We start from the raw sequence: 13,727 nt of genomic DNA, 5'->3' as shown, positions 1-13,727 counted from the left end.
TGCTGAGGCAGTACTGATGTCACCAGTGGACGGTTTCTGAACCTGGCTTCCCAGGGCCCCTCACCCACCTGAGGGCTGGGTATGTGTGCACACATGAGCAAACACACACACACACACACCTCATTTCTGAAATGAATCCTTGTCTTACCTCCTTACCACCACGTATAGCAATAAAGCAAAGTCCAACCAATGCTAGCAAATCTTTCTCCACTTATTGGTTACTGCTTGAATACTTTTATAGCTCACAATCAAAGAAAACCTGTGTACTATTGAGAGTTATGAGAGATCCAACAGATCCATGTTGTTCAGTCACTCTAGTATAGCCAGCCCATAGGGAGGTGGGGAGATCAGCCATCATGGTTGGTACTGCTGGGAACAGAGCAGGTCAGGGAGACAAACTGTTTGTTTCAAAGGGTTGAAAACGTGGTCTGGTGCAGTAGGGTAGTAGGGATACAATGTCACAGCTTATTGGCCCTTCACTCAAGACATTAGACAAGCATTGGTAAAGCATGAACATTTATATTTAATTTACATTTTAACAATTTGCACATAAATAACAATGTAAACCAGTATGTAAACATAAGATAGTTTGTTGTTCTAGCAAAGTAAAAAGCCAATAACTTTGGTCAGTTTTAACTTTGAGGGAGAAAAAACCGAACGAAAAAAACCACTGTTAATTGTGGGCTCAACATTCACATGTAATAAGCCTAAGGGGGAAAAGGCAGATGGCAAGAAGCAAGAAGTTTTATAAAAATTCTCCAATATAAGAAAGCACAGAAATTAAATACGAGTTACTGGAAGTAAAATGCATTTGGTGTCAATGTGAGAGTCATGCTTTGGTTTCCCTACAATTAAGGACTATGTTTATCAAACACCGATGCATCAAAAATGTCAGTCTTGAGCTGGACTGTGGCTCATTTATAGGTACTTACTAGCATGTGTGGAAACTCTGGATTTGATCCTTGTAGGGAAAGAAAAGTCAGTCTTGCTAGTTATAGCAACAGATCAGTAAGGCTCTTGGGTTTCCCTGGATGGTTTAGTTTTTCTCTTTGCAAAGTTGACATTAGTTGATATGTACTAAATGCTAAGCATATTAAATAAACTGATAGTGATACTGTGTCAATATTTAGGAAGGAGGGAGAGGAAGAGAGAATAGAGATGGAAGAATTAAGATTTTTATTGTGACTCAAGTGACATAATGTAGCCAAAAAACACAGCTTTCTCAGATGATGTTAAAAGCCAACATGTTGTATCTTTCTCCCTAGTTGCTATGTGGTCCTCACCTCTGCACCAAGACTCTAGGGTCTCTGGTAGTACACAAGGGGGTGCCTAAGCACCTATATGATTGTGAGGCCATGAAGTTTTAAGCAAAGTCTTAGAAAGAGGTTTTTTTGCCCTTAGGAAAAGCAGGTTCTTTTACGTGGCTTGGCTCACAATTGAAGTGGTTATAAATATATTATATATACACATGGTATAGTGGTATAAATAGATTTATAAATATACATCATTCTTTGCTACAGCTTGAACACCAACAGGTAATCTTTGGGCTTAGCAGAGTAAAAGATAGAATGACCCAGTCTATCTTTTGGGAGCACACTTGCTTAGTTTCTCCTCTAGAGTAGCAAATCATGAGCTATGACATCACTTCCTGCACTACTACTGGACACACTCAATGAGGTAATCGTTGTTGAACAACTTTGCAATGCCCTTTCATCTTCAATTAAATTAACTATAAAATGCAAAAACACAAATACTGAGAAAATCTGAGTTTTACAGAAAAAACAATTGATGAGTTGGGGATAGGAATGTTTATTACCCGCTTTAACCTAAGATGACCAGAATACCCGTTTGTTTGTTTGTTGTTTTTCTCTTTCTTTTTGTTTGGATTTTAAATGTGGCCTGAGCCTGTCTACATCAAATCCTTCCTGGCAGAGCACCACCTTTGTGCAATTTTAATGTTCAAAAAACACAAAACAAAAGCCAACAACAAAGCGACACCCAGACGGAAGCCCCTAAACCTCACACATACAAAACCATCTGTGCTTTGAGACAGAGACTCAGTGGTTTTAACATGGCATTTTGTCTTCTTCACATTTTCAGATAACTTACTGGGACGCAAAAGTCATGTGACTACTCAGAATGGTCATATGACACTGGAGATGGGAAGACCCTACATTTTTGGAGCGACAGGTTGGCAAAGACTTCCTATCACCATTTTGGTAAAAGTGTGGCCAGGAAAAAAAAAAAAAAAAAAAAAAAACCAACAGAAACATAAAAGACTCCTTTTCTTATTCCTTCTACTCAAGTTATTGCTGGGTAATTCTGCACATATCCCCCCAAGTTATACAATGTTGTTCAAACGCTATGATCCTATGAGTTAGCACATCAACTGTGTAACTTTGGCAATACCAAAACCTCATTTTCAAACCATTATTACAGAGAAAGGTTGACTGAAGTCACATATGTCTATTAAATCTTAGGTATTTAAACAGATGTGCAGAAATTATCTACAAAGAATGGCCACAAGGTAAGAATATAACATTTATACTCAAATTACAAAGAATCTTTCCAGTCATTGTAAACTTTTTTAATTATTGCTTTTCGAAGGATAAACTGTATAATAAATTATAAAGGATTATCATTGAAAAAATAATTATGGCTAGGCAATAGTCTTAGTAATAGGAATGCAAACATCCACACAAATATTCAAAATACACAGGTTCAAATATATAGACATGACTGTAAATAAGTATATATAATATGTATATATGTATATATGTATATAGAGAGAGAGTCTTTGCCTCATATTTATGCCCTGAGATTTTGGTAACTTTGGAGTCCTTCTTTAATTCCAGAGGGATGAGGGGAACTGCCTGCCGTCAGGAAGCTTGCAGATCTGAAATACTGTACAAGCAATTCGCTACAGGCACCCTTACTCGCCAAGTCACAACTTAAGAAGCAAAGCAAAACAAAACACTTGCTTTCTGAAAATCTTAAGGATCCATCGGTTCAACTGTTTCCTGTTTGACCTTTACAGGTACCAGAGGTAGTGGGTTGCTGTGAGGCAACTTCATGAGGGACAGGTCTGATGACTCATAGAGGCTGCACCCTGAGGAGAGAAGTCCATTCCCCACGTTTCTTTGCAAAGACGATTTCAGACCAGTTTCTTCTTTCTCTTTTCTGACCACAGCCAGAATTTCCTTCTCCACCATAGAGGTCACATCAATGTTGTCCTCCATGTCCTCCAGCCGGTCAGCATTGTCACTAATGTCAAACTTCTCAATTTCTTCATTGATTCGGGTCAGGTCCTCCAAAGGCAGCCCAGTGGCTGGGGCCATAGGGCAGTTGCCCTTCAAGTGGACCTTGAGGCTGCAGAGATGGATGTAGCTCTTGTGGCACTGGGGACACTTGTGGGGCCGCTCCCGGGTATGGAGTCGCTTGTGCAGCTTCAGATGCACAAACTGAGTGAACTTGGCAGGGCACACTTTGCATTGGTAAGGTTTCTCTCCAGAATGCAGTCGCAGGTGGGTCTTGAGATTGCTGGTGCTGCTAAATCTCTTGTGGCAGACCTACAGGGTGGGGACAAGAGAGGGAAGAGAAGGGAGATGGGGAAGACCAGAAGATTAAGAACTGCCAATGAGCTGATTGAAAAAAAAATTGCCAATGGGAGGAGGAAGTTGACAAGCCAACACCCAGCAACCTGGAAGGCCAGGAATCTGGTGGTAGCACCCATGGTGTGGTAAGTAATCAGGGGATGTGGGCACATAGCAAATGAGCTGCTGTTTATCCCTTACCAACTTTCCACCCACTGGAAGCTGACTATGTCACAGCTCCACAGTGCCAGCAGCCTGTGGTAAGGTAGGATCAGGCTACATGACATGGGAGGACAACCCCACAGGCACTTGATACATAAGTCAAGAGTTCTACTGAGAAAACGCTGCCCACCTGGCATTCGTGTGGCTTTTCACCCGTGTGTACCAGGTAGTGTTTCTGCAGGTGGGCGAGCTGAGTGAAGCCCTTGTTGCAGGTCTGGCATTTGAAAGGCCGTTCTCCACTATGCACTCTCAGGTGGACCTGGAAGAAGCCATATGTGTTAGCTCTGCTGTCCAGATGAGGCCTACAGTTCTTCTTAAAAACTTGGGTGTGTATGATCCAAGCATCTTAAAAGCACCAAGACAAAGTCTTAAAGAGAACACAGCAAGCCTCAGTGTTCAAAAAGAACCTGTATCACAGACCAGCGGGGACTTCACACTGACCTTCTAGCCTAAGTCCACATTTTCGTTATTCAGGGGGAAGCAACTGTGTCTAAAGCCCAAGTGACAAAGCAAAGCAGAATCCATAGAGCTCAGGCCCAGGCTGGGTCTCACATTGCTCAAGTGCCAAGCAATTGAGTGCAAACATGAGTGTGTGCTCCTGGGCAGAAAGCAGCAGTGGTCTGGCGCCTACCTTCAGATTGGAGAGCTGGCCAAATGTCTTGGCACAGACGTTGCACTCATACTTGATCTTGCCATTTTGCTTCTTCAGAGGGTAGGGAAGGGTCTTGTAGCCAGTCATGTTTCTTTTGTTTTTGATTAGATTCATGGCTTCAGTTTCACTGCTGGGGGTTGCCATCACTGCTGAGGTAGCTTTGGGTTGTACCACGTGTTCTGACGTGGCTGCCGTTCCCGCCGTTGGAGACCCACTGGTGGGGCTACAAGTCTTGTCCTTCATGCTCGCGGCAGCCCCGGTCAGGGAAAAGGCACTGTGGGGCGCTGGGACAAGTACTTCTCTGGGGTGCTCAGGGGGAAGCAGCCTCCGGGCTCCATCTGAGGGCAGCGAACTTGGGAGAGAAGCCGGGTTGAGAATGGGGTGCGGCAGGTTGCCCCCGCCAAGGAGGTTACTGTAGACGGGGTACAACCTGGGGAAGAGGCTGAAGTTGTTGATGCCATTGATGTTGTTCACGGCGCTCAAGCCGTTGCAATACGGGGGCAACAGGAACTTAGGGTAGTGAGGATTGTAAGAGGGGATGAAAGCTGGGGGGAGGTGAGGGGCAGGTGCATAGCCAGGGAAGGAGCCCAGGCCCTCGGTGCCATAGGGCGCATTCAAGTAGGGGTAGGAGTCCCGGTGTTCTTGGGGGCCGGGAGCCAGGGGTGACACCATGTTCCCCGGGCTGCCGTGAGGGCTGGCACTCTTGAGGCTCTGCTCGGGGCTGCTTCTTGCCGAGGGACTTGGAGTTGTGGAAGATGGAAGTGGGCTGTGAGTGAGGTAAGTGGGCCTCTCCATCCCATAGGTGAGGGGTGCTTTCAAAAAGTCTTCTGGCAGAGGCGCTCGGATGGGATAAACAACCCGAGGGTAGAAGGGCATGTCGGGGCTTCCATTTTTTCTAAAGTTGTCTATGTCCTTTTCTGAAGTGAGGGGTGAAATGTTAGAACGGTAGACGTCCTTCCCTTTGGAAAGACTGGAGTCCAGTTTTAGGATTTCTTTCACACTGTACTCTCTTTTGGGGACATTCTTTGGGTAAAGTTCATTTTTCTCAGCACTGGGTTGCTTTAGGTTGCTCTCTGTTTGTGCTGAAACACAAGAAAGGGCAGTTACTCACAGGGCCGTGGAGAACTGAAATGAAATCAGAAGGCTGCTCTCTCTTCTTGAGAAAACCTGAGCGGCAGCTGGGAACACAAAGGACAGACACCTGGCTCCAGCCGCCTCTCGCCTCTCACTCAGGGCTCCGGGCCACCCACTCAGAAGCTGCTCCACTTCCTCCCTAGCAGAACGGGAACAATGGCAGCCTCCAGGCAGCCAACAGCACCACTTAGATGGTCTCCTTTCCACTAGTGCACACTTTATGATAGAAAAGTGCTGTTCAAACTGGAACCCATTGAGATGGGGTGGAAAAATAGTGGGGTGGGGGGTTGTCACAGGTTAATAAAAGTCATTCTCATGTTCACACTTTACCTAGAGGAAATCAGCATACTCTGCAAACTTAGATGTGAAAGATTAAGACTAGTTTCAAGTAATAAAGTCATCAATTTTCAACTTGATTCTTGTTTAATAGGAACTTAATAAAGCCCTGTTCAAATGTGGATACCACCCTTTATGGGACATTGGTTGACAGCACAAGCATTTCACTAGGGTTCTGGTCTAACCAGGCTACCATCTGGGCTGTCTCCTGGAATCACGAGGCATGACAGTCACCTCTGCCAAACCACAACAGGTACTTCTTGAGCCAGTTCAATTACTTACAGCACCAAAGAAAATAGAGGCAGCTGAGAGGAAGCATTTACTTCTAAAGACAACACATACTCTTCCATAAAGAACAGGTACAATAAAGACTATCCTAGACCATCCACGCCTGGCCAGCCCTATGACACAGGACAGATGAAGCCTGCAGGAAAAGCCTCTGTTCAGCCAAAGATAACACCTGTGATGCTCAGGCTGAGCGCTGCTTCCTGGGTGCTCTCGCAAACCAGGACACCTGCCTAGGAGTAAGCTGAGGGCCATACTCTTCCATAAAGAACAGGTACAATAAAGACTATCCTAGACCATCCACGCCTGGCCAGCCCTATGACACAGGACAGATGAAGCCTGCAGGAAAAGCCTCTGTTCAGCCAAAGATAACACCTGTGATGCTCAGGCTGAGCGCTGCTTCCTGGGTGCTCTCGCAAACCAGGACACCTGCCTAGGAGTAAGCTGAGGGCAAGCTGTGTGTGTGTGTGTGTGTGTGTGTGTGTGTGTGTGTGTGTTGCGGCGGGGGGGGGGTGCAGGGAGTTGAACGTGCTCTGAGTAAGAGCAAGGGCTCTTGGCCTGTGCACTGAAATAGGTGGTAGGATTGGGATGTCACTTAAGACACTATTAAAGTATCCTTTGTAGTCTTATAAAATGGCTCTGTTTGACTTAACTGAGAAGGAATGCCAGGTTTGCTACCTGATAGGACTAAGGATGAACTCTGTGGAACTCCAGAACTAAACCTTTCAAATCCATTCTCTAGGCTGACAGGCTGGAGGGATTTGATTCCAGTTGGAAAGCCCTTTAGAGGATGTTATCTCCTGCTGGCTGTTATCAGTTACTCCCGGGCAGCCAGAGCCCCAGAATAAACACAGTGGACAACACTATCAGGGAAGATGCTGATGGGGGCAGTGATGGAAGGCTTGCTGAGGGAGAGCAATTTCTCAAGCCTCTAAACCAAAATAAATATCCCCTTATCAGGCCAATATCAGTCTTTCAGTGAGGCCCAGGAGGCAGGAAGTTCAAATTGTCACTTTTGTTTTTTAAAGCTAAAATGGTAAAGGAAGAGAAAGACAAGCTGGAAAACTGATAGGCAAAGGCATCTCACAGCCACAGGAAGGAGCTTACTGGAGGTGAAAAGAAGAGAAGGGTGACTGGGGGAGCATCCTCAAGTTAAAAAGTGAGTAAGTAAACAAAGAAAGAAGGAAGAAGCTAGGGTTTTTTTTTTTTTTTTTTTTTTTTTTTTGAGACAGGGTCTCACTATGCTATATAGCCCCCACCGGTCTGTAACTTGCTATGTAGGCTAGACTGGTCTCAACAGATAGGTCTCAAATATGCCTCTGCCTCTCAAATGCTGGGATTAAAGGTGTATGCCACCAGGCCAGGCTCTGTGCTATTGTTGTGTGGCAAATTACATCAAATCTCATAATATTTTTAAGTAGCTACAATACTCCCACAGTTCTAAAATTCAACAAATTAAGCCATAAGTCTAGATAAGTTAGGTTTCCTCCCAGTACTCCACAGTCAGCCACATGTGTTCTTTCTAAGCACTGTAATTCAATTACTAAACTGATAGAAAGCTAATGATTAGGCCAACAAATGAAAAAGTCAAAACTGTTAATAAATCCAAGGGTTTGTTATCTCTGTCTTCAGAAAACCACGTTGACATCTTATTCTGAAAGAATAGCCACAGCAAAATGTCAGCCTCTCTAAAATATTCTCTAGCTGCAAGTTATGGACCCTATATGAAAGTACATGTTTAACAAACCATCCTGAGCAGCTGAGTAATCAGAGGAGCTAGTGTCATTTCTGACTCTCCGTTCGGCAGCAGCTTGAGTTAACATGAAAAAGAAAATCAAGATCTGTTTTTGTTCTTAAATCTTAAATGGCTGTAGGCGGATGGAGTCATTTCAAGAGTGAACTGCTTCTGAAGGCTCTGAATGGCTTAATTATGCCGACTCACATTTTCGATCTATAATAAGAACTCCTAAGACTACAAGAAAGAACCTAGAAGTTCTGCTGTAGGCAAAACAAAGTCTGTTTTCAACTGAAACTGAGAAAGCAGATTAACATTTAGAAGTCTATAATTTGGTCAACTGTTTTCTAGATGGGTTAGTTAGATAGATAGCAAAAAAATTAAAAAAAATTGGGAGGGGTAGGAGCTGAATTTAATAGTCTTTTTCATCTTTTCTTCCTCCCTCCCTCCCTCCCTCCCTCCCTTTCCCAAAGCCAATTTGTGATTTCTGGCCACCTCCTTCATTTGCTCCTCATTCTTTGCTTGCTCCATGTCCTCATGGAGGGGAACTTCTGCACAGACTTCTATTGTGCTTTAAGCATGGAAACCCAACACAACTCACTATGGACACATGATCTACCTATTAGGCCTGATGAAATAGTGGAAATTTTCCCGATCAGAGCCTCCATCATTAGTTGCCACACCTAAGCCAACAGATTTCACAACAGGCAACAGGAGCCTGAACTGTGACTGTTTATTGTTAATGCTCATTCTTTAGTAGGAATATTGGGCAAACGAGGTTCTAACCCATCACTTAGAAAAATCCCACATAAATCAAAAGGATATTTGAAGAACAAAGGTGACATTTCATAGTATATATGAAAGTTGCTTCTGAACAAAAATAATAAACACTCGAGCTAGGCATGGTGGCATACATCTGTAATGCTAGCATTTGGGAGGTGAGGGCAGGATCAGAAATTCAAGGTCATCCTTGGTTACATAACAAGTTTGAGGTAAGCCCAGACTACATGAGATCCTGTCTTGAAAAATCCAAAAAGTAATAATAATAAAAAGAACAAACACTTGAATCTTTAAATATAGTACAAAAAAATCCCTTTCATTGGGGGGAAAAATGCCAGGCCTTTAAAACTTTTCTTTCATTGGCATGGGACAAAATATGTAAAAAAGGTCTCTTCATGATTGTTTTGAAGCCCCTGACAGGGTAGCGTGAGGATATAGAGTGTGTGATGATGGTACCCTAGTGAACTCAATCTTTAAAAACAACAAGAACAACAATAAAACCAAAGACAAGGTCTAAACCCAAAAATGAGGAAATCAAGGAATGCAAGAAGACTCAGTAGGAAGTGGCTCTGTATGCTGGGAAGATTAGGACACAGCACCACATCTCTCCATGAGATGCCTCCATAGAAAAATATAGGTGTCAAGAACACTCAGCCTACCTTTGTGCCTTTTATTATCATCAGGTCTTTAGCACTAGGCTGGGCACATATTAGACCTCAAGACAGAATAGCTCCTGACGTGGTTGGCCTAGGGGTATGCTTAGAGAGCAGTCAGGGAAGATTGAAGGAGAGAACAGGGAAAGGGACTGTTCTCCTTTGGCCAGGTTGGATGTCACCCACTATGCTCATGTTAGAAACTAGTTTGCATCAAACACCCTAAGATCTTTCCATGAAGCTCCATAGTAAACTGTGGCTATGTTAAGGGCCTTGAACACAAACCTACCAAGTGATCCTTTGGGAAGGTGCTGAAGCTATGATTTTCAAAAACTGCACATATGATCAAGACCCTGAACAGTGAATACTGGGTAGGTGGCATCCTATCTAAGTAATTGGTCCTAAAGTTGAAATCAAAACTTCTATTAAAATTAGTATTTATTTCTGCTGTCTCTAAGGTAAAATTTGAACTAAAACAATTTAGTCTCCAGGGAAGGCAAGTGAGACTGCACACTAAAAGATGTATACTTTTTTTGGAAAATATTTCTGTTAAGTTTGAGATTATGTCAAAATGAAAAGTTTAAAAACTTCAACATTTATCTTGTTATTGTTATTATTGCTTATTTTATTTTGTTTTGTTGTTGTTGGGTTTTTTTTCACTATATAGACCAGGCGGGCCTTGGCCTCACAGAAATCTGTCTGTTCAACATTTAGTTTTAACATTTGAACCAAAAGGAGCTTATTTTAAAAAGTGCTCTAAGCCAGGTATGGTGGTGCATGCCTATAGTCCTGGCATTTGGGAGGCAGAAGCAGACAGATTCTCTGGTATGCCTAGAGAGTTCCAGACTAGCCAGGGTTACATAGTGAGACCCTAAAACAAGAACAAAAAAGTGCTATAAAATTCAGCAGTGTAACCCACAACATACAACCAGAGTCACAACAGAGGTTAGAATTTTACATTAATTCTCAAATTCTTCATAAAGATGGCTTGAGAATGACTAAAATGAAGGAACTCCTTGCAGACAAAGATCATGACAGCAATTTTAACCAAATTAAAAAAAAAAAAAAGTAAAAGCTTGGCTGGGCGTGGTGGTGCACGCCTTTAATCCCAGCACTTGGGAGGCAGAGGCAGGAGGATCTCTGTGAATTAAAGGCCAACCTGGTTGGGGCTACAGGGAGACCCTGTCTCAAAAAAGACCAAAAAAAAAAAAAGTAAAAGCTTATAAACCTGAGGAACTGAGATTCTCTGTCAAGATAGAGTGATAGGTGGTTACTGTAATACTGATTAAGATATCAGATTAATTCATTTTACCATAAGGAAGGAAGCTAAGATATGAAATCTTTATGGTTATTCATTTAGACTACTGAAAAATTATGACAGATTTTTCTAGAAATGATCGTTGACATTAAATCATGACTCTATATGTGTCTCTATAAGATTTCGACATACATGTAAGCACTGACAAATTACCACAAATAAGGAGCTATAGTTGGCACATTAAACACATCACCAATCCTTATTGTGTCTCTAACTGGTCCTTTTGCATAAATTGAAACTGGAAATAGATTTCTTCCTGTAACTTTCTGAATTCAACATTCAAAGTAGCTTATAATATATATACTTTTTATGATCAAGTTTCATAATAATGAACAGGGAATAAAAGTTTTCCTCTTCCTAGTCTTAGTTTAAGCCACCTACTTAGTTCAAGAGATGATGAAGCCATATAATTAAACAACATGTTATTAGCACATAGGAGCAGAACTGACATTACTGGCATTTTTCATTTTTTTGTTCTGTGAGCCACTTACTGAGATTCATCATTGTGAGCTCTCCAGGATAAGGGTAGTGAAGCCTCTCTGCAAAGTCCCGACAATACCACACAAGAAGTTCCTGGTTGGCAGGGATGGGCTTAATGGTGTAGAAGTAGATGTTCATCCCGTTCTGACACGCAGCCAAGTTTTGCTCCTGGGCAGAGTGTGCCGGATTCACATAGCGCATCCAGTTGCTTTTCTCCTCATTAAAGCCATCAATGAAGTGGTGAAGTTCCCCTCTGGAATAGATCTGTCCAAAAGAGAAGACAGACGTGGTGTGAAAGGCAGCCGGCCCAAAGCCATGGAACGCTTCCCTGACACCTCTCAGAATAAACACAGGCAGGCAACATGTGTGAATCCTGCCCTCACTGCCTAGTTAGAGAAAGAATTAATCGCTCTGCCGGGCGTCATCTTGAATCAGCAGAAAAGAGGGCGGAAACAGGTAAGGCACATTTTGTAAGTTTTTATGGGCTTTTCATGTTGGGGCTGGGGGAGTATCAGAAGAATGAAGTACAATTTCAGTTAAGGAGCAGCCTTGGACCGATGAAATCACCACCGAGAACTACTTCTGCTCCGGTAGAGAATGGCAACTGGGCGACACTAAGTCCAGTTCCGATTGTGCTGACTTTTAGTGCTTTGAGTCACCAGGCAGCCAAGCAAGCTGAGGACTGCGTCAAACTGAGTCTCAGCTTTTTCTACGGCCTCCGTAGTCGCCGTTTCCTACACCCCCGCCTGGGGCTCAGACTATGCAAACATCCTCCACCTCCAACCCTCTGAGTCCTACAGTAACACTGGTTCAGATGAATACTTGGAACCCTGCCTTTTGGTGGAAACACTGGGTGGGGCAAAGGTGAACTTCACCTGCCATAACAAAGTGAGCCACCACACGGAGGCCAGAGTTTGGCAGTCTACGGAGAACTCACTTTTCCTCTTGGTAAACTTGTTCAGCCTTGCCCTTCTCTTCTAGCCAAAGGAGAGAAGAGAGATTCTCCCTTATCTGTGAGGAGGCTGGCGTAAACACCACACACAGAGCAACAGGCCTTTTGGAAAATGAGCAAGAAGAAAAGTATGTGGTTGCTTTAAAGGCAACACATACAGAGCTCTGCTACCTCTGGCTAACAGATGCACTCAAGGCTTGGTGAAAGGCAGCGTTAAGAAGAAGAAAAAAATAGTCTTACTGAAACCGTGTGATAAGCGTGCTCCCTGTTCTTCCACAGAAAGTTCTTTTCTACCCTTTCTTTTAAGAGACACCACCTTTCCTTCACCATTTCCAACCCAAGAGCTTTCAGCCAATACCTGATCATCTGCAAGGTCTTCAAGTGCTTGTTCACAGCAGGGATTTTGCTCTAACAGGGCAGCAGGCTATTGCTTTATTCTTAGTCACACGCTTTGTCTGACTACGATGGTTTCTGCATTTCACTCAAACGTTATCAGAAATAAAAAGGAACTCTGTCCCTTTAACATAGGCAGTAAACACCAGAATCACTTTCTTTTAAGAGTAACTTCCTGTAAATTGTGAAGGGGGAAATACATGTGGCTTCATCAAAGCAGCTTGTGAGAGCTTTTGCGGTGTGTTTGTTAAGAGAAAATGGAACAAGACTGGGTGAACTCAGATATCAAGAGGGGTTTTCAAGTTTGTTTACTCTGGTGTGCAAACTTCCAGGAACGTGGGGTTCCTATCACTCTTGCACTCTTCACTAGGGCGGAAACTGCTTTCTAAAGCTACGGGTATATTGATTCCAGTCAGCTTTCCATGGACTACAATTTACTGTATCCTCGTTTAAAAACAGAACGGTGGATGTCATGAAGTCACACACACACACCCACAAGAAAATAAAATAGTGCGTACATAGAATGCACAGGGCTGCCTGTCACCTCCCTGCCTTTCCATCTATTATCAAGAAGATTAAAAACGTGCTGACTCATAGTACAGTTACAAGAAATGTGACTGGTTTCTCAACTTGAACATCTCTTTGACTGTGTAATTTGCATGAAACTGTTTCATTCCTCACAACAGATGTTCATATTCCTGCCAGCAAAATCAGGATGCTTTTAACATGCGAAAAGTTATTTCCTAGGATATTCTTTGCATGTGAACAACTGACTCAAACAAATCCTCCCAAGGAAAGCCTTTCAGTTACTTTCAGTGAATCTTTAAATGAAACAGAGAACTGGGACAGGATGGGAGATTCTTAAGTGTGTGTTGCATTTTTTTCCAAAAATGATAATGTATTAATGAGACATGCTACAGACTGTCTTAATTCAGACCTTTGGATGCCAAGATTAATACACCTCTACGGTCGGAGAAGAGTTTATTGGCAAAAAATGCAATCATATTTTTATATTTAAGTATATTTGAACTCTAAGTAATTATCAAATAAGTAAAAACTGAGGACACATGGTTCTTAATAAATTTCTGACTATTTTTCACTTGAGGAAATAGTAGACTAAATTTCTGGAAACACAACATTTTCTGGATTAAAAAAGACTCTCAAACCAAAAGAGAAGACTCCCTTAAGAATAGT

General features: G+C 42.7%; 1 protein-coding gene across 1 annotated transcript in view; it reads right to left on the bottom strand.

Moving 5' to 3' along the window:
- Window positions 1-2,836: 2,836 nt before the first annotated feature.
- The window catches only part of Prdm1 (PR/SET domain 1), a 20,858-nt gene continuing 9,967 nt past the window's right edge, over window positions 2,837-13,727 (bottom strand). Inside the window, exons 4-7 of the mRNA XM_008850299.3 lie at window positions 11,200-11,452; window positions 4,447-5,549; window positions 3,946-4,074; window positions 2,837-3,569 (exon numbers count right to left, since the gene is read on the bottom strand). Of these exons, the coding sequence (XP_008848521.1) occupies window positions 2,994-3,569; window positions 3,946-4,074; window positions 4,447-5,549; window positions 11,200-11,452 (2,061 nt within the window). The 3' untranslated portion in view covers window positions 2,837-2,993. The remainder of the gene's footprint in view (window positions 3,570-3,945; window positions 4,075-4,446; window positions 5,550-11,199; window positions 11,453-13,727) is intronic.

This window comes from Nannospalax galili, unplaced genomic scaffold (assembly GCF_000622305.1).
Source record: "Nannospalax galili isolate Female #2095 unplaced genomic scaffold, S.galili_v1.0 scaffold324, whole genome shotgun sequence".
NCBI lineage: Eukaryota > Metazoa > Chordata > Mammalia > Rodentia > Spalacidae > Nannospalax > Nannospalax galili.
Note: the sequence above shows the minus strand (reverse complement) of the source record. Positions and strands in the feature narration are given on the sequence as shown.